This window comes from Apodemus sylvaticus, chromosome 1 (assembly GCF_947179515.1).
Source record: "Apodemus sylvaticus chromosome 1, mApoSyl1.1, whole genome shotgun sequence".
Classification (NCBI taxonomy): domain Eukaryota; kingdom Metazoa; phylum Chordata; class Mammalia; order Rodentia; family Muridae; genus Apodemus; species Apodemus sylvaticus.
In genome coordinates this window covers 109213304-109233706 of record NC_067472.1, presented here as the reverse complement: position 1 = coordinate 109233706, position 20403 = coordinate 109213304, and the positions used below count along the sequence as shown (strand labels likewise).

The window sequence follows — 20403 nt, the reverse complement described above, 5'->3', positions numbered from 1 at the left end:
TCTGTGCTCAACCAGCCACTCCCTGAATCTGACACATCAGAGATGGGGTGTACCTTTTCCTGAGAGCCCATCAGTCACCGAACAAAGCTCAGGGCTCCCCATGGGCCTACCATGGCCCCAGGAGAATGAGATTGGTCTCGGTCCTCACTTGCTCTGAGAGGTTTGTCCAAGGCATCAAGGAGCCTTACCCTTTGAAACCCTGAAGCCTTGGATACCTAGCTCGGAGGGTCTGGGCTGGGCATTCTGGTTCCTTTTCTGATCTGTGTTGGGTTCCGGGCGCTTTTCTGGCTTCTGGGAATCAATGAATTGGCCCCAGTGGAATCCATCAGCCATAGTAAGAGGGCGCTGCCCGATGTCCCTCTGCACAGTCTTTTCCTGTTCCTCCTCATTCCTTCCTTTTTTTTTTAAACTTCTGTGTAAAATGCTGAAGAGTCATCTCCATGGTGACATTTAGTGCTATTTATGGTTTATTCATTCCTGTGCCTTTATCATTATTGTGGGCAGGGAGCTCCTGTTTGCAGGGTTGGGATGTACATCCACGACAGGGCACTTGTCTTGCACACATGAGGTCCTGGGTTTAGTGCCCAGGGCAGGAAAGAAAATAGTATATACTTAAAATGCTCTCTGCCAGGCACGGGGCTAAGTACTTGACAAGCGGCCTCTCATTTGAATCTCAAACCACCCTTATATGGTGGGCATTGTCCTAGAAAGAAATCTCCAGGAAACTACAACTCTGAAGGTCAGTGACTTAATGGCTATCATAGAGGGTTTTTAAGTGCTACATTAAATTTTTTACATTTATTTATGGGTGTGCGTATATATGTGAATGTATATGTGTGCATGTGTGTGTGTGTGTGTGTGTGTGTTTGTGTGTATTAAAGCATATATGGGAGGAGAAGTCAGGAAACACTTTGCCAGGGCCACAGTCACAGCTTGTAAATGGAAGACACAGAACTTGAACTCAGAGCTGTGGGACACCAAGGCCCAGCCCCTTCCTGTCATCCATGGCTCTGCTCAGCACTCATAGAAGCCTCCCTGTGCTCTCCGAGAGTCGGCAGAGACACCAGTGCCCAGGGTTTCTGTACATATAAAATAAAAGAAGTTACTGGAGAACCTTGGCAACTGTGTGTGTGTGTGTGTGTGTGTCTGTGTGTCTGTGTCTGTGTCTGTGTGTGCATGTATATCTGTGTGTGTGTGTCGGTGTCTCTGTGTGTTTCTATGTATCTGTGTCTGTGTATGTCTGTGTTTCTGGGTGTCTGTGTCTGTGTGTGTGTTTATGGCAGAGGCAGGTAGATCCCTTTGAGTTTAAGGTCCATCTAGTTTACATAGTGCAGTGGTTCCCAATCTTTCTAACGTTGCAATCCTATGATACAGTTCATCATGTTGAGGTGACCCCCAACCATATAATTACTTAGTTGCTACTTCATAACCGTAATTTTGCTACTGTGATGAATCATAATGTAGATGTCTGATACGCCACTCCAGTGAAAGGGTCATTTGACCACCAAAGGGTTGAGAACCGCTGACAGTTCTGAGACAACCAGGGCTACGGAGGAGATCCTGAATCAAACGGAAAGTGCTGCTGGAGGAGAGCTGGGCGAAGCAAATGGCCCCGCCCACGTTTACTTTCTCCATCCAAGGCTGTCTGTTCACTGGGAGAGGAGTGGGTACTCTACCTGCCCAGGTCAGATTGACTTCGTGTTCTCACCCCTCCCCTCAAGAAACACTGTGCTAACTCTCAGCTGACCCAGGACCTCAGCATCTTCAGGGGACTGTGGGCTTCATCCACGTTTGATGGTCTCTGAGAACCTTCCTTTCCTGCACTGATGTTTCAATCTCTTGAACCACCTCCACCCCTCCTGACCTTTGGGGTCACATGGCTGGAGTAGGTAGTTATAGGGGAGCTGATGAAAGAGGAGGTGGAAAGCAGGAAGGAGTGCGTCAGAGTCCGGAGGGTCTGTAAGCCCAGACTAGGCTTTGCACTACAGGCAATAGCACGGAATGTGTTCCCTTTGCACAGATTATCAATCACATCCGTCTCCCTTCTACTTCTAACCTACTACCCAGTTTCACACCAGATTCACTTCATATCTCTTTACCATAAAAGGTCAAGAGTGATATATCTTCCATTAATATATTTCTGTCCTGTCGACTGCCAATTTGGTATTATTGCAGTGCTGTAATCTTGGTAACAAATGCCCTTCCCATTTCACAAATGTGAAAACTGAGGCTCAAAGAGGTTCCGTGTCTTGTCCAGGCTTGTATGTTTACTAAGTGGTAGAACCTAGACTGGATTCCGACTTCCTGACTTCTTCCCAGTCAGCCTGGGAAGCCTCCTAAGAGGAGGCATTCTGTGAGTAGCTTAGGTGAAGGGGAAAGATTGACTCCCATGCCTGCCATCATCACAGCAAAGTTTCATTGCTTTATTTCTTTGCAAAGAGAATCTGTTTAACCACATTCCCATGGGAACTTGCATTATCCACTCCAAGACTAGGTTTTTGTTGTTGTTTGTTTGCTTATTTGTTTTGTTTTAACCTTTACATTAATGATAGTAATGCCTGTTGCTCTGGGTAGCTCAAAGGACTGAATAAAACATTTATCTCAGTCTTCTCATCTGTATGGGGCACAGAAGAGCATCTGGTATACAGTGTGTGCTCAGCAAGCGTGCTGGTGTGTTCATGCACCCAGGCCCAGCATGGCTCTCTGTGCTCAGAAGTCCCCTTCCCGACGCAGGCTGCTCTACACTGTCACAGGGGCACGTGCGTCAGACAGAGCTCTGCCCTAGCTCCATCTTCTTAGCACTGGTGGACTCTCTGCTCACTGTTCTTCGTACTTATTTATCTTGTTAATTTCATTCACTATGCGCTATTTACAGGATCAGTGATTCTCAAATTGAACCATGCATCCGTCACCCGGGGAGCTCAGATTCCTGGGTCCTTACCCCAGGGTTCTTGATTCAATAAATGTGGCTTGGGGTGCCAGATCTCAAACATACTCAGTCTCAAGTGAGGAAGCCACTGGTGAGAGACTGGCCTCTAAAGACCCAACCCCTAAATGTGTGGCAGATCAAGGTGATGCTGTTGATTAGAATAAGTTGCTGATATTGACAACTGGAATCTCATACACTCAAGCCTGCTCTCTCTCACACTTGCTCTCAAAAGATTGTTTCTTATTACTCTCCTAAAGTTTAAATTCGGTGGGGTGGGAATTTGTATCTTGTTTATTGCCCCAACACATGCAGAGAACAGAAGGAATTCAGAACTATCTGTGAACCTCAGATTTGATTGAATGAATTAAGATGTGATCTCTAGTACCGGATGCACTCACTCTCTCCTCTGCGGTCTTGTTCTGTGGCTGTTTGTCCCCCAGGGGCCGCACCCAGCCAGTAGCCCACTGACCATGACTGCTTGTTCCCTAGATCATCCCAGCGGCCTGCAGAACCACCCTCGGCTCCGGACGCCTCCGCCACCACTCCCCCACGCCCATACCCCCAACCAGCACCACGCTGCCTCCATCAACTCCTTGAACAGGGGCAACTTCACCCCAAGGAGCAACCCCAGCCCAGCACCCACAGACCACTCACTCTCCGGGGAGCCCCCAGCAGGCAGCGCCCAGGAGCCAACCCATGCCCAGGACAACTGGCTGCTCAACAGTAACATCCCACTGGAGACCAGGTGGGTCCCAGTTGCCTGAGGCTGGGAGGGCACGGGGGTGGGGGGATTAGGTGGGCAGAGGGCAGACCAGCTGGACTCTAGGGTCTGTTGGTGACCAGGCCAGCAAGGAATATGTCTCTCTACCTCTTATCTGTTCAGAGACGCTGGTATAAAGTTCCTGGCCTCAGGTTGCTACTCTCCAATGTTAGAAGGAGAACGCTCTGGGAGGCTAGGATTTTTAGAACCCACCAGGGCTGAGGTTCGGCACTAACCTGCTACTTACTAAAGGTATGGTGTTGACAGACTCACGAGTATCACCTGCCTTGTCTATGCAATGGCAGTGAAGCTAGTTGGGTAAGGCTTCTATAAAAGCTGGCAAGAGGTATGCAAAGGAGAAAGGCACAGGAGCAGGACAAGGTAGGCACTCAGCTCCATGTTGGCTGAGTCCTCAACTCAGCCAGCTGGGCACAATTTCACTGCCCTGTGCCTAGCATCAGACCGTCTGGACTGTGACAGGAGCTCTGTGAAGACCGTTCTCCCCTTCCCATCTCCTGTCCTGATGTCCTGAGCCTTCTGCACGCAGTGATAGTCCCTAAGGTTTTCCACTCAGCATCGGTAGCCTGGGCTTTCGTATTGTCATGCAATGCTCATACCTTGAAGAGGTAGATTTCCAGAAGTTGAGAATCGATGGGTCCGTGGTAGGTCAGCTCATACAGGAGGTTGATATGTGCCTAGGACTCCAACCCAGGGTTCTAGATTCTCTTTTCCAGACTGTTACTCTGTGGTTCACAGCCTTCTTCCAGGAGTGCCATGGGATATTTCCTGCAGCCCAAGGACTGCAGGGAGTCTGGGTCCTGCACCCGTCTTCCTCACCTGTGCTTAACTACTGTTTTCTAAAATGCTGTGTGTGTGTGTGTGTGTGTGTGTGTGTGTGTAACCATGCAACTCACTTAAGAAATCATACAAAGATAAAAGAATTAGATTTATATACAGTGTTACCACCAGAACAAAGCACTTTAGGCATGGCCTCCCCTTATTCTCTGAATCAGAGATAAAGTGTTCCAGGCTAGCCCAGCAATACTTCTTCTTCCACACCCTCTCTTAAAGGAAGAACGCGTGGGTTTTCTTTTCCCAATCTCCTGTTCTTTGTGAGGAGTGAAAAACCAAACCACACTTAAGAAAATGAAATTAGGCTCCACACAAACCCAATGCACACTTGCCTCTGCTCGACCCACGATGGCCATGGTGATGGTTTCAGCATGGCGTTGGAGCACGTGGTTCCACACACACAAACTCACAATCCTTTGGTCACATTTCATTCTTGTGGAATCATTTTTCCAAGTCCAAGTTTCTCAGAGGTATCAGCCAACCGTGACTCAGCTCAGTGTCCCAGTTATTACCGTTTCTGCCCTCATCCTTTAGAATGCCTCTCCTGCCCTCACCGGTTCCGAGCAGATTCGATGTTGTCATCCCACCGGGGTGGCCAATCAGGCTCCCATTATGCTCTGTGCTCCTCGAGTGGGATCCGCTGATGGAAAGCCCGCACTAATCAGTGGGTCTAGCTATCTGCATGGATCGTGGCTGCCGCTCTCACTATTGGTATATTCACTTTTTCTCATTTGGGAGTGAGGTAGGACTTCTCCCTTGGATCTGTACATTTCTCAAAGGAAACGGTGGGAGAAGAGGAGCAGCACGTGAGGTGTTCCAGGGGTCAACATGTGCTGTGAGACCATCCCAGCTCACATCCTCTGCCCTGTCGGCTAGAACGCTCCCGCCTCGTTGATTCTCTCTCCTGTCTCCGTTGTTTAGGATGCAAGAAATTGTGCTTTCATCTTTCATTATTATTCAAATAAACACTGTCCATCATAGAGCTGCTAGCAAACCAAATAAGCAAGAAGAGAATTGTCTCCGAAATCTACCAAAAGGTACATACAGCACACACACCCTTTCATGCACTCATCAACATACATGAAGCACTCTGTTATTATATGTATTTAGATTACATGCCTTGAATACGTGTTTAAACGTGTGGATGCATATTACCTCTTCCAGCCCATGCTCTTTCAGGCTTCAGCACAGGCCTTTGCATGTCCCCACCAGAGCTGTCCCCTTCTTCACTTCTTGGTCTAGCTGGGGCCTACTTATTCCCGAAGACCAGCTGAATAGCTGAAGAAGGCTTTGTCTGTGACCCCAGAATGCGCTGCGTCTCAAGATGGTCCCCAAACTGAGAGCAGCACTAATTCTGCTGGCTGGCGCCGTCAGAATGCTGCATGTTAATGCTGACCTTAGCAGGCCGATGGCACCAGACTAACAAGATGAAGTTAAACGAGAGAAAGTTGTCAAGTCCGGCAGGTGGAATCAGCAATTGAGCATTAGGGAAAGATTATGGAATATTGAAAGTGGATGGGCCATCTTCTTACCTTGGCTTTCAAGCATGCCAAACCATTTGGCATGACAACATGTCAAATGTGTCAACAAAGTTCACACTTGAGAACTATATAATCAAGTTGCCAAAAACACAAAACAGAACAACACCACACACACACACACACACACACACACACACACACACACACACACTTCCCTCATTGCTAAGCAGAACCCATGCTGAGAATCAAAGCAAATGTGCAGATACCGTAGCAGCTGGTAGGATGACCAAGAGGGATTGCATTTCATCCTGGCAGAAAAGAGAAGTCTATCAGAAGGATGGAGAGAGCGGGCTTCTGTAGACCTCATTTCTTATACCTCCTGTATCTCTGCCAATCCCCAAGATTAACTGAGTCCTTCAGGGAGGAGCCTGGACCTCCTTGTGCCCTCTAGAGCTGGAGTAAGCCCTCCATGAGCATCTGTAGTTCTTCTGTGTGGAGCCATGTGCCGAAGGCCCCCAACCTCTGATCCACTTCTTTGACTGGCTGCAGCACCAAGCACTTAATTGATTTCATAGGGACTGTCTGATTAATAACCCATCAGGCTCTTGTCAGATGCAGGGGAAGCCTGAACAGAAGGCTGCCAGACCTCTGCTCTGCCTCGGCCCATCCCAGCCTAGTCCAAAAGCCTGGAGCCTGTTTTTTTGGGTTTTTTTGGGGGGGGGTTGTTTTGTTTTGTTTTTTCTTCATACTGAATTTCAGAAATAGCCTATATAACCTCAGGAATGAGGGTTACCCGGCAATCTCAAGGGCAACCCTACTGTGGTTCCTCCAAATGAGACATGATGCCTTCTGATGAGGCAGGGCAACCTCAGGAAGTCACTTGACCTGCCTGAGCCTTGTTGCTTTATTTGTAAAATAAGCGCTGAAAAGTTTGACTAGGAAGTCTTCTCTGTTGCTGGGGGATTTGATCTCAGATGTATACAAGATAAAGTCCACGGTTGTACAAGAAGCTTCTAGAGGGAGGTAGACCTCGGAAGGGAAGATAGGCACTAATGGTGATGCTTGAGTGGAGTCAACACAGAAAAGATATTATCCCATGTGCTCAAGAGCACCATAACCATGCCAGACGCTCTCAGAGTCCTCCCTGGAGCTGCCAAGTGATGCCCAGACTGCTTCCCACATGCAACCTCTTAATCCCCCAACTCTCCCACAAATAGTTATGTTTGAGGTACCCAAGACTGCTCCAGGTTTGGCAATTTTCAAATAGGTCTCATGAGCTCACTGTGGTGAAAAAAATGTGAGGCGGAATTGATAAAGGAGAGGTGTGCGGGGTGAAGTCAGGGGCTTCAAACAAGCCCAAGGTTCCAGAGGCTTCACCTCATGGCATCACCCTGAAGAGACACATCCTGATCCCTCAGCAAAAGCTGCCAGACTGGAGGCACAGTAGGGACCCAGTGCCCCAGAGTTATAATGGGATTGCCATAAGGACAGTCCCTGACTGGAACATACTGAAATCACACCCTCCTGGAAGAAAAACATGTATGCAGCATTGAGTTGAATATGTAGTTTGTACATAGTAGAGCAATCATCTGTATCAGTTCACACAGGGAACCCTCCTCAAGACCATGTTCCCAGATGCCAGCTAGGGGCCAGTCTTAAGCAACAGCCTTTCACATTAGTCTGCACCCTAACTCTTTTCTGCATGAGTAAGTACTCACATTAGAACACACATACACACACACACACACACACACACCACTCACACATTCATACACATACATACTCATAGACACAGTCACATGCATCACGCATACACACTCCTACACACATTCATACATATACTACACACACACACACACACCACACACACACACCACTCTCACATACATAAATATTTATAGAGACATTCACACACACATTACACATACACTCACACACATTCATGCACACATTACACACATACACTTGCACATGCTACACACCACACACACACACACACTACCATTGGTAGAAGAAGAAGAGGAATGATCTGAATCATGAACACATTAAGTCACTTGCATTAGCTCCCACAGCCAGCACAAGGGAAGGCTAGAACATTGAGCTATCTAGCTCCAAATTCTCTGCATCTAGCCACTGTCCAAAGCCATCTTCCTGATCACTTATAGTTGTCTTCTTGGGCCAGATGCAGTGGAACAAGCATTCAGAAGACTAAGGTGGAAGGATGGTGAGTGTGAGGCTGTACAGTGAAATCCTGTTTCAAGAATAAGTAACAAGTGTAGCGACTTCCCAAAGCATCCATTGGCAGGCATTGGCAGCAGAGAGAATACTCAGCTCAAGAGAAGCAGGACACAGGTACAAAGTCAGAAAGAGGAAGGAGCTGAGTAAGATGGTAAATAGCTGGGTGAAGTAGGAGGACCAGGACTCCTGAGAATAACAGATAGAAGTGAGCAGCAGAGGGGCTCAAGGCATTGAAAGGGGTCCCAGCTTTCCTGTGGTCATGAGGCCAGAATCCCAGAAGTTGGTCAATAGCTACTCACAGCTTTTAAGTAGTGGCATTATAAGATTGGCCTTTCAGAGGATAGGTGTGGTCTGGAAGATCTAGGTTGTTGTTGTTGTTGTTGTTGTCTCCTTTCCTTATCCATGTCTCTGAGCACCAGGTGTATCTCTGACTCCTCATGAGCTTGGCTGGGTCACTGACACCTGTGCATCATGAGGTGTCAGCTGCACACGTAGGGTATGATTCCCACTGTCCCACACCACTCAGAGATGGCAATCAGATGTCCTGCCCCAGGACTTTGTGAACAGAAACACAATCCAACACACTGGCTTATGTAAGCAGACTAGCTGTTGGGTGGGGGCATCCTAAAAACCTTCTCTTGAAGGTCTGGGGACTTCCTTTCCCAAAGCCACACATTTTTCCCTTTTGAGGTAAATTCCTCCTGCTCTGGATGATACCAGTAGGCCTGGAAGCTCCTGCTTCAGGCTGCTCAGGGACTTATCTGTGTGTAAACGGGACCAAAGCCCTTCCCACTCCTAGAATAGCACAGCCCTTGCCATCCAAACCCAGTGCATCTAGGGCTGAAGTCAAGAACACCCGTTTTGAACCTTCTTCCTGTCTTTTCCTTTCCATGTGACCCTGAAAAACTTGCTAAGTTCTAGGTCTGTAAGCTTAGAGAGAAACACTACTTACACACAAGAAGATCATGCCTAATCACAAGTATCCATACCTGCACTGCCAGCAAAGGTGGGCAGGGAGCCACACAGGGCAGTGATCCCAAGTGGGTCAAGAGCTTGTGTTCCCATAAAAAAATCTCCAGGAACCTTTTATTTCTCAGAGGAGCTAGACATCTAAAGTGTTGGGGGGTAGAACATTTAGGGGCTCCTTGAGCTGGGAGTCAGGACACCTGTGACTCAGTTGCTGCTGGGCCACCACACTGACTTGTGTGAGTTTAGGATCAGGGCACATGTCTCCATGGACTTCAGTTTCCTCACCAATCACACAAGGCCAAAGTATTTGATCCAGAACTAAAGTTTGAAAATTATAGAGTAAGGCTATCTTACCAAAACAGTCAGAATCGCCATCACTTACAGCAAGCGCTGTGTCCCTATTCCCAAATTCCAAAGTGACCTGAATAATCAATGCCCACGACAGCATGCTATCGAAGCACTTCCAGGAGATCCATCTCTGTGTAGCTTGAGAAATCCTTCATCCTGCTCCACTGCCTGACTGTCCTCTTATCCTCCGGCTCCGGGCTTTTAAGTGATGGTTGTCAGTTCTCTCCCCATTTAGACATGTGTCTATTTTAAATTGTAAAAGTTAAAATAGGGCTGAAAAGACGGCTCAGTCAGGCAGGCACTTACTTTCCAAGTGTGAAGACATGGGTGTGATCCCCAGAACCTGAATAAAATTCAGGATGATAGCACTCGCTACAACCCCACGGTGAGGAGCAGAGACAGGTGAATCCCTGGGGCTCACTGGCCAGCCAGCCTCACCAAGTTAGCAAGCTCCAGGCCACTGAGAGGCCCTGTCTCAAAGAAAGGAAAGGATGAATGATGCCCAAGGGGCAGGGCCCAAGGCTATCACCCAACCTTCTCATGCACTAGCACACATTAGCATCACATGTGAAGATGCACACATGAACATGCATAGACACACAGATTGAAAGCAAAAAGTTCTTCATATAGGCACTTGAAATTGTCTACCATTGACATTTTGATCTTATTTCTTAGCTCTTACACACACACACACACACACACACACACACACACACTTGTTTATTTTTGGTGTGATCCAAGCTGGACTCTCTGGAATATAGGCTGCCGTCAAGCTCCCAATTGTTTCTGGAAACGGGCTGTGCAGGAAGGCAGGAGAACTCTGATCAGGTCCTCTGAGCCAACTCTGTGCAGTCTCTGCATGGTGGGTGATGTTGGATGAAGAAGGATAAAAATCCTTCTAAAAATAAGAGACTAGAGGAGATAATAATCCCCTCCACCGGCCGCTGTCTCTAGGCACTGACTGTTGTGTCTGCCATATGCCGGACAAGCCCCTCCTGTACTCCCTGAACCCAGCAACGCAAAGCTCAGATCTGTTTAGTGACTGCATGCACCTACCAGGCAGTCGTCTCCTCTGGGCACACAGCAGCAAGCTGGACAAAAAGGGCACCTGCCTTGCAGAACTGGAATTATAAGAGGAAGAAACATATTATGCAGTGTTCTCCAACATCACTCCCTGTGTGCATGTGCGCGTGTGTGTGCATGTGCGTGTGTGTGTGTGTGCGCGTGCGTGCGTGCGTGTGTGTGTGTGTGTGTGTGTGTGTGTGTGTGTGTGTATTAAACCAATGCAAAAGGGTCATTGAAGAGTGGTTGTGGAGCTGCTATGGGTCTGTAAGAAGACCTAGCTCTGGAAGGAGGTATGATCTAAGGGAATAATTACAGGAGAATGATTTAGGTTTAGCTTGTTTGAGAGAAGCAAGGAAGCCAGGGTGTCTGTAGGCAGAATCATGACTTTGGAGGAGCAATTCAAACCAGGGTTCATAAGATCTGTGGGCCTGGTCAGGCTTGGGGAGGGTTAAGGGCAGAGAGCAGTCCATATATCTCACTTCTGGTTACGTAGGTAAGCAGTTATCACCCTCTGATAGATTCTTGGAGTAATGCAGATGGGGCCTGAATTGAGAATTTGCCTTGTCTCTCAGGCCTCCCATTAGCAGCGCTACCTGTCTAGACTAATGACGCTATTTAAGGGACTTCCAACCCCTGCACACCTCCCAGGCACGATGGGAGCCTCACGGCAGAAAGTCCTGGTAGTGGTGGGCTCAGGCTGTGTTCTGTGACCCTCCATAGAGCAAGGCCCACTAGCGCCATCATCCCAGTTGACCCCATGGCAACCATGCTGTTATAATACCCAGTGTATACGAAGGTTGATTAAGAGAAATTAAGATTGGTACCCAAAGTCATACATCAGGAAGGTGGCATAAAAAGGCCTCACATCTGAATATTCTGTCTTAGGGACTGGTAAGAGGCAAAAGGGTTCTTTGGCAAGACTGGAACCTAGAGCTGGCCCGCTGCCATTTCTCCTCCCTCTAGTATGTCTTATCGTGAGGCAGCAACAGTCCTGAAACTAGCCGGAAGTGGGATCCAGAGCACTAGAGGGTGGATGGCATCACCTAGCAGGCATGATTGAGGCCTAAAAGGGCATTCAGTCTTCATTCTGTCTTCATTCTGGGGTACAGTCAGGTGAATGCATGAATGCATAAGTACTGTAATGCTACCAGGGACAGAGAGCCCTTCCCTGTCTTCAGGGGACTGTCTTGCTTACTGCCCCATTCTCACACAGCTGAGGGATGGCAAGACTCAAACCGGACTCCACATCAACAGGGACTTAAGAAAAAAAATACCACTTCTTTGGCCATATCTCAGTACACCACTGCGTCCCTGGTGCTCTGCTGGGCCTGGGTGGTTTACAACTCTCCAAAATGTCCTCCTTCTTTATAATAGAGCAGGGCCATGGAGTTCTTGGTCCTCAGAGAAGTCGAGTGGGTGTTTCCAGATGTTGCTTTAGTAGATGTGGAAATAAGTCAAGTAGAGAAGAACACTGGGCTTTGGATCCAAATAAACAAGTTCAAATTCTTGCTTCGAGCCTTGCTTCTGGTGACCTTGGCATGTCCCACAAGAACATCCACATCCCCGTATCTTCCTCTACCGTGCTGGGATCACCCTGACTGCCTTGCCTAGCAGCTATGATACATTGTGCCTCGGCCATGCTACTGGGCACCTGCTAGTCCTGCCCAGTGAGGACTGTGTAGTTGGATGTCCACAGCTTCCAGCCACATGGGTCTGTATGGAGAGTGCTCCCTCTGGACGCTCTGTGCCAGGGGCGGTCCCTTGCACATGTGGCTTTGCACACTGCTGCCTGGAACCTCCGTCCCTGCTGGCCTCATGCACAGCCGCACCCAACAGCCACTCTCATTTGTTTCTATACTGTCCCCTTCATCGATGCATGACTCATTGCTTCATTCGTGTCTCCATGTGTGCGTAGAAACCTAGGCAAGCAGCCATTCCTAGGGACATTGCAGGACAACCTCATTGAGATGGACATTCTCAGCGCCTCCCGCCATGATGGGGCTTACAGTGACGGGTAGGTGGCACCCCTCCCCGTGCTCCTCCGTGTGTGCTCTCCCTGTCGCTCCTGCACCTGCATGCAGACCCCTGAGACCTTTCCCTGGGAACTCCTTGGGGAAGTGATGCCATGTTGCATGCACATTCCCCAAGTCCATGTTCAACTTGCAAGTTTGTCCTTGAGATATCCTATTCTCTCCCCCCTCCCCCATGCATATTAACAGCAGTCTCGTTAATATGCAGCTCTCGGCATCCCATCGGCTGCCTTCGCCATCCTGGAAACCATCTCACAAAGCAATTTTTTTTTTAACACAGCGCAGGCCCCATGTCTTATGTGGCCTTGAGTGTGTATGCTGTGGTTTGAATGTCTTCTATCCGAGGAGTGGTGGGTTTGTCTTAAGATTGCAGGGCTATGTGATACAAGTCCTGCAGCCCACCCAAGCTTTACACAAGTCCCCCCCAAGGCCGTGGTCCAGGCCATGCTGGGCAGGATCTTTCAACACCTCCTTTGGCCACAACCATGTGCTTTGACCATACTCTTCTATTTTCAAGACTGCAGCTGGGCTACAGGATGAGAATGCCAGCCTGGCCTCCACACAGCTATCACAGGGCCTCTGCCTGCAGCAGCCGGGCTCCTACGGCTTTGAGGGCATTGGTACTGGCCATCCATTCATGGGCATAACTTAGTAGTGAACTCTTGGCTTCTACCCCTCCCCTCCCCCCGAGAAAAGAAGAGTTTCCAATGCCTCATCAACGTTCACAGGAGTGTAGGTATTAGAGCAACAGGAAAAAAGTTAAGTCCCAGTGGCCTCCAGGAGACTTTCAGGACTTTAGACACGCCCTAAGCTACTATAATGGCTTTAGGAAATAGTTTATTTCCCAAGACCCAGCCCCTAACCCCAGCTCTACTGTTCCCAGGAAAAGGACTTCAGGGCAACCTTTGTTGAGTGGGTAGTGTCTTTGGCTTCGGGTGGGTATTCTTGTGGGTAGCAATGAGGGCTCTGTGGGAACATGTCTTCTTGTGCCCCGTTTGTGGTCTGGTCTGTGACTTCTCCTGACCCTGTCATCTTCCCTGTGATGATTCTTTTTCTCTCTCTCTCTCCAGGCTCCTCTGCATGCTCCTTCTGCGCCTCTCTCCTGCAGGTTGGCCTGGGTGCCTGGTTAGCTGACAGACCCTGACACCTTCCCACCTCTCTCCATCCACAGGCATTTCCTCTTCAAACCAGGAGGCACCTCCCCGCTCTTCTGCACCACGTCCCCAGGGTACCCCCTAACGTCTAGCACCGTGTACTCGCCCCCGCCCCGGCCCCTGCCCCGCAGCACCTTCTCCCGACCAGCCTTTAACCTCAAGAAGCCTTCCAAGTACTGCAACTGGAAGTGTGCAGCGCTGAGCGCCATCCTCATCTCGGCTACGCTCGTCATCCTGCTCGCGTACTTTGTGGGTAAGCATTTCCTCCTCCCCCGCAGCTCCCTGTGGCTCCCATTTGGCCAGGGGGCACCAACCGAAGCAGCTGGGGCCGCCAAAGGCACTGTACCAACACCAAGTCATAGTACACAGGCTGTACCGAGCAGTCTTGCATGGGCCAGGCTCTGTGCCCACACCATCACTGCAGCTCCTCCAGGCTTCGGCTCTCTCCTCGGTGCTTGGACCGGGAAGGAATTTTAAGATCTGCCTTACATGTGTTAGTAGTTCTCGGGCACTGAGGCGCAAGGCATTGAGGACTCTGAGCTGGTGGTCTGGGACATGAGTGTCCTAGATCAGAGCCACTGAAGATGAAATAACAACTTAGGAGGCCTGGGCAGCAGGCCAGCCTTTCCTCTTGGTCCACGTGACTAGGATGAGAAGCAGGGAGGTAGAGAATTCCATGGGGGAAAAGAAACTGACAGGAACGTTCCAGGTGAGTGTTAGGCAGGACGGTTATAGAAACTGCCAGAAACTTCCATGACTCTGAAACCGCGGTCAGAAGCCAAGGAGATCCTACATGAGAAGCAGCAGGTCCTAGTGAGTAGAGAGCTGACTTAGGGAGAAGCAAAGCCCTGGCGCCAAATTGCCTGGGAATTTTCTACCTAAGCCCAGGGTATGTAAGAAAGTCCGCTGTCCTGCGACTTGTAGCCCTGCTCCAGCAGAATGGACTCTATTTGGCATTCTTTGGACACATTTCTAGCCAAATCTGGTTTCTCCCTTCTCATTCCCCTCTTTGGTCTTCGGGGAAAGAGATTAAGCTGTAGACTCAGTGAGGAGTCTCTGACCTTTGGGATAATAAGCCTCTTAAAAACTAGACCTCTAAAGTGGGTTTGTCTTAGCTCTTGGTGAATTTTCCAAGGTCGAAGGTAGGTCATGGTAGCCTGAGAAACCCACGAACCTATGTTAAGGAGTTCAGAGAAAGTTCTGGAAACAAATAGGATTGTTTTCAGTATAAGCAAGTAAGTAGAAATAGAGTTGACCAGCAGAGTCCAAAGAAAGGCAGAATACTTCCCTCTGCCAAGAAGAACCCTCTAGCACGTTGTCACCATGGACACAAAGGAGCCTGTCTCAAGAGGCATTACCATGCCATCATGAGTGATTAACAGAACACGTGCCACAACTTCTTTGGGCAATGGATATATGTTTTGGACATGGATGGGGTTGGGGGGATGATGTGAACTGTAAGAGGTGTCATTATCACCTTGGAGCAAACAGGAAGGACGCCATACTGGACACAGAGTCGGAGAACCATTGAAGAGCTATGTATCAATAGTGGTAGGCCACAGCTAGGTTGTAGGCCACAATGATGCCAGAGCTATTAGAAAGTCATCACAAAGAACTAGTTAAGAAAATCTGATGGCTTCAACTAAAATAATGACAATGTAGGAAAATCTGATGGCTTCAACTAAAATAATGATAGTGTGGGCATGGCAAGAAAGGAAGTAAGGTAATGTTAGGAAAATTTATCACTCTGATTAGAGGGAGTCAATCCACTAATAACATGCCCTTGCTGAGAGTAAATGCATGCTTCTGATAAGAAGCAGAAGGCTGGACCATAGCAGTCACACCAAGAAAGATATCAAAGAGGCAAGCCTAGGCATTCCCCTTGTTCCTCCCTAGCAAGTGCTTGGGAAGAACCTCAGTATCAGACAGTTCACTCTCAGCTCTCCCACATGTCAACTGTTGACCCTCCAACAGCTCCTGATGATTTCCCACAAGAGTGCCTATGAGGCTGGAGTTAAGCACTGCAGGTATGGGGACCAGCTACCCCTTTCTTCAAGGGCTTGGCATGGCAACCCTGGTACCTGGTCTCTTCCAGCTGATGAGGGCTGGTTTGGGCATGCGTGCAGGCATCTTTCTTGGCCATGATTACAGACTGTGATGACTAACTTGTAAGGAACTATCAATTATTAAAAATCAAATTAATTGTTTCAGCCAAGCACAAATATCCTTAACAAAGACTCTTTTCCAGCAGACCAACTGATCTAATCAACAGGCAAAAAGCACAGATATTTAATTAGATTTTTGATGAAAAATTGTGTTTAATTTCAAGTATAATCAATTATTAATTACAGTAATGAGTGAGTCTGACTGGGTTTACTAATTAACTCATTTAAAAATTATGAATAACCTTTTCATTTGTAATTATTTTCTACAGCCTATCAAATTCCAGATAAGAATTGCATCACCTTGCCAGCAGAGGGGGAGGCAGATCCAAAGGGCAGGCAGGCTTCTGCTAATACCTGCCCAGGGCGGCCATATCTGGGTGGTGATCCTGACAGATCTGTTTGACATTCAGCCTCTGAGTTGGGAACTGTGCTAAGAAATGAACAGCCAGTGACCTTTATGTTTCAAATATATTTACTGGTATTTTCATGGGAAAATAGAGAAATTGGAGTTAACACTCCATGGGAGACTTGCCTTTGGGCCATCTCCTCCTACTTCCTTCAGAAAGCCTTACACGGCTAGGGTAGACTCCCCACACCCCAGGGAAGACCTTGTCAGGGTCATGTGATGACTTCAAAGAGGGAAATATAGCTGTCTTGTTTACTCCAAAGCACTCCCATTCAGACAGGTAACCATACAGAGACAGGCGGCCATGCAAACGAGCAAGCATACCCTACTTGACCCCCTCTCCTTATGGTTTTCAGATCCCCACCGGTCTCCATTTGGTTATCTTGCCTTTCCTTTTCTAGAGAAATCTGCTTGCAGAACAACATGGAGAGATGTGCAGGTGATGCAGGGTAGACAATGCTTTATTTTCATAGCATTGTGATTATTCTTAGAATATTTTGAGTAAAACAAATATATTTGTAGTGTAGAAAAATGATAGTGTTCACTGTCTGTCAATCCCAACATGACTTGCTGTTAGTCCTGAGTCTTCCCTGTGACCCCCTTTTACCCTAAATACCTCACTTCTGTTTTCCATTGAAATCCCCAAACTCCAGTGGGTTAGGACTCCATTTGCAGATGAGGACCCTGGCTGGGACCCATGAAGCTTAAGTGACTCACTTACTGCCACGTGATGTTGCATTAGGGATGTGATTCACCCAACCACAGGCATTCTGACACGTTCAAAAACATATTTTTGCTCTTTTCAGCTCAGTCTTTCCCCTTATGCTATAGCTTTCCAATCTTGATATCCTGTTCTTTTGGGGGGAAAAAACTTTAAGTGTGGTCCTGGCATTGGGTCAAATTCAATGCTTCTTCTCTCTGCACCCTCATAGTGATTCTAGGGAATCAGTATTATTTTCATGGCTAGTTTAAAGCTCATGAGAACTTTCCAGGATCTTATAGGTAGTAAATGACCTAACTGACATTTGTCCAAGATTTGGGATCTCTAAGAGCATGTGTGCCTTCAGGTGTGGTGCTGTGGGTCCTGGGCTTGAATGGATAATTCTCAGCTGATAGATGCCCTGCTTCAGGCCCCACCTATGATCCTTATCCACAGGGTAAGCTTAGCTACTGTTCTTAAACTCTCAGAAACTTAGCTTCCCATTTCTGTATTGTTCTTATAGTGGGTATGGATGCCATGGTTAGCCCAACTTGCAGAAGAGGTAACCATGAGTGGCAAATGGCCCTCAAGAGCCTGGCCTCTGAAATTAGACATGTAACTTTAAGGCCTCAGCTCCTCCTCTTACAAGCTTTGCCTCTTTAGTTTCCTTGTTTGTAAATTGGAGGCCCAAGTGATTGTATCACAAAGTTGTCATGAAATTCAAGGAAGAAAGTTTATACAGGGTACCTACCCTACACGCATACACACACACACACACACTCACTCATACATACACGCTCATATACGCACACCTAGCCCAGTGTGAACACCCAGTGGAAGTTGCAGATTGTTGTTACTTGTGTCATTGTCACAAGGCAGAGTATCTACATCTTCATCTTTTGAGAGAAGACCTGGTCCAATCTTGTCTTGCTGTAGTCTGTCAGCTTCCTAGCCTGCATTAGTCACTGGAGTAACTGAGAAAGCAAACAGGGCACAAGTCAGAGCACATTTGTAGGGATGTCTAGCTGTTCCAGGAGAGCAGCCACAAAAGGAACCATCATCTAAAATGCCCTCCACCATGTCTTTTCTCCAAGTAGGACAAAAGTTGGTTTTGCTTCATTGACAGTTAGCTGTATCACTTCTGAACAACGATGTAAAAGGCAGCAGATGAGCTGCAGATTACGATCTTGAGGATGCTTCAAGCACCTATCTGGCCAGAGAGCCTGTGAAATAGGGATGGAGAAAGGCTTTTCATTTAAATGAAGGCCCCAGAGCACCCTGGGATGCTGGCTCTCCTATACCAACTCTAGGCCCACCCTAAAGGGTGGGGTTTGAGTCTGGTTTCTATTGCTTCACAGTAGAATAAATAATAGAGCTGCTGCAGCTATGCTAAGAGGCACAATGGTCAAGGAGACATCCCTTGCTGGTGGCCTTGGAAGAATGTCATTACAGCTCCCTGAACTTCAGTTATCCCAGCCTGAGGTTTGATGGATATAGATGATCCCTTCCAGCTCTTTCCAGTGAACAGCTCCTTGCCTAAAGGAATTGTACCAGAAAACCCAGAGCGTGTGGTATCACAAACTTGAGCTGTAGCCACCTCTGGGTGGGACATTCCTACAAACTCAGAAGCAGTGATGGATCTATGAATTAATTAGGTCATGTTTTCACCTCTCCCAGAAACGGACTGGGTTGCAAAAACTAAACAAACTCTGGCTCAAAGTGGCGATAGTTTAGTTTGTAAGTGAGAATGTTGCCAGCTTACTCGCTGTTCTTCAAGAGGCTGTTTGAGAGAGCTTTGCTTGGTGGAACATTATTGCAGTTCTGGGTCTGCAAAGCCTGAGTCAGCCAGTTCTGAGGGCCATCTGGAAAGTGTCGCTAGAGATGCACTTGGGCAATGAGAGTAGTGTGCAGAGAACGAGGCTCCTGAAGATCTGACACCGTCCTATCTGTTAGTTACTCTTCTCATCAATATGGCAGAATTCCTGACAAAAGCAATTAAGAAAGAGTTGAGTTGGGCTCATAATTTAAGAAGGGATACAGCCCATCATGGCACGGAAGAAACAATGACAAAAACATGAAGCAGATGGTTACATCTTACACATAGTCAGATAGTCAGAAAGCAGATGGAGAACAGGAAGTGGGATCAGGATATGTACCCTCAAGCCCCACCCCTAATGACTCACTTCCTTTAGCAAGGCTCCAACTCTTAAAGGTCCATAACCTTCTGAGACAATGCCACCAGCTGGGGATCAAGTGTTCAAAATGGTTTGGGGAGAAATATCTCATTTGAACTATGGCGCCTCATGAACTGGCCTTCAGTGAAGCAGCCATGCCATAGGAAGAGACAGTAGACATCTCTTCTCAAGAGCTGTAGTATGAATATTCCATGGCCAAGTGTCTTGTCCAGAGGTAGCTGTGCTCACAATGGCTTTATTGAAATTAAGGGCCTTACCTCATGCTTAAGTCTGCTATGGGCAGTCTGCATAGTCTACATATGGGCCAAAGCATGGGAATGGAAATGTTCATTTCACCTCCTGGGACTCAGGTACAAATAAGCTGAACACGAGAAAAACTAGGAAAAGCAGTAGCCATGGAAGCTGGGGTGATTGTAGCCCACCCCCTACACCACATCTGGCTCCGCATCCACAGCATGCAGCCTGCCGTCTCGGGTGTCATTTGTTTCACGAGCACAGGCCTGCTACACTTGGGGCCTGGGTGTTATTAGTGAGCATGTAGGCTCATTTTTCCTCCGCCTTTCTCTTCAACTTCACATCAAGCCTTTTGGACAGAAGCCATAGGTTTAGCTTTACAGCCCAAAGAATGGGGGAAGGACTCCACAGAGCCTGCTCTCTCACAAGGAGGAAAAAGTGATGAAGATACAGGGTCCTACACTGATGCCTTTCTCCCTAGGCTTCATACCGCCTCGTGGGAATTGCAAACAGCAAGCCATCTATGGGTTAGATAGACTCTCTTCAACTGACCTCAAACAAGTAGCTTCCAGCTCCTCAAAGTAAAGCTTAGAGATCGTCGAGTCAAAAATGCTGTCTCAGACAGCAAGCACTCAGTCCGTGTAATTCCAGAGGACAGAGTCAGGCATGGGGTGTAAGAAAAGGTGGGAGCAGCTGAGGAGAGGGTCCATTGTGCATAAGCGCTGGGATTGGAATCTGGATCCCCAGCACCCACAGAAAAATCCTGGCACTGAACACTTGCCTGTCGCCCTAGCGCTGTGGGGAGGAGGAGACACAGGATCTGAGACTGGCTGGCCATCAGCCTGCCTCCATGGTTCATTAGATACTCAGTCTCAAA

The 20403-nt window shown here is 48.0% G+C and overlaps 1 protein-coding gene across 1 annotated transcript in view; it reads left to right on the top strand.

Moving 5' to 3' along the window:
* Positions 1-20403, top strand: part of Tenm4 (teneurin transmembrane protein 4) — a 561145-nt gene that overhangs the window by 344631 nt on the left and 196111 nt on the right. The window contains 3 exon segments of the mRNA XM_052158525.1: positions 3419-3674; positions 12558-12656; positions 13844-14079. Coding sequence (XP_052014485.1) covers positions 3419-3674; positions 12558-12656; positions 13844-14079 — 591 coding nt within the window.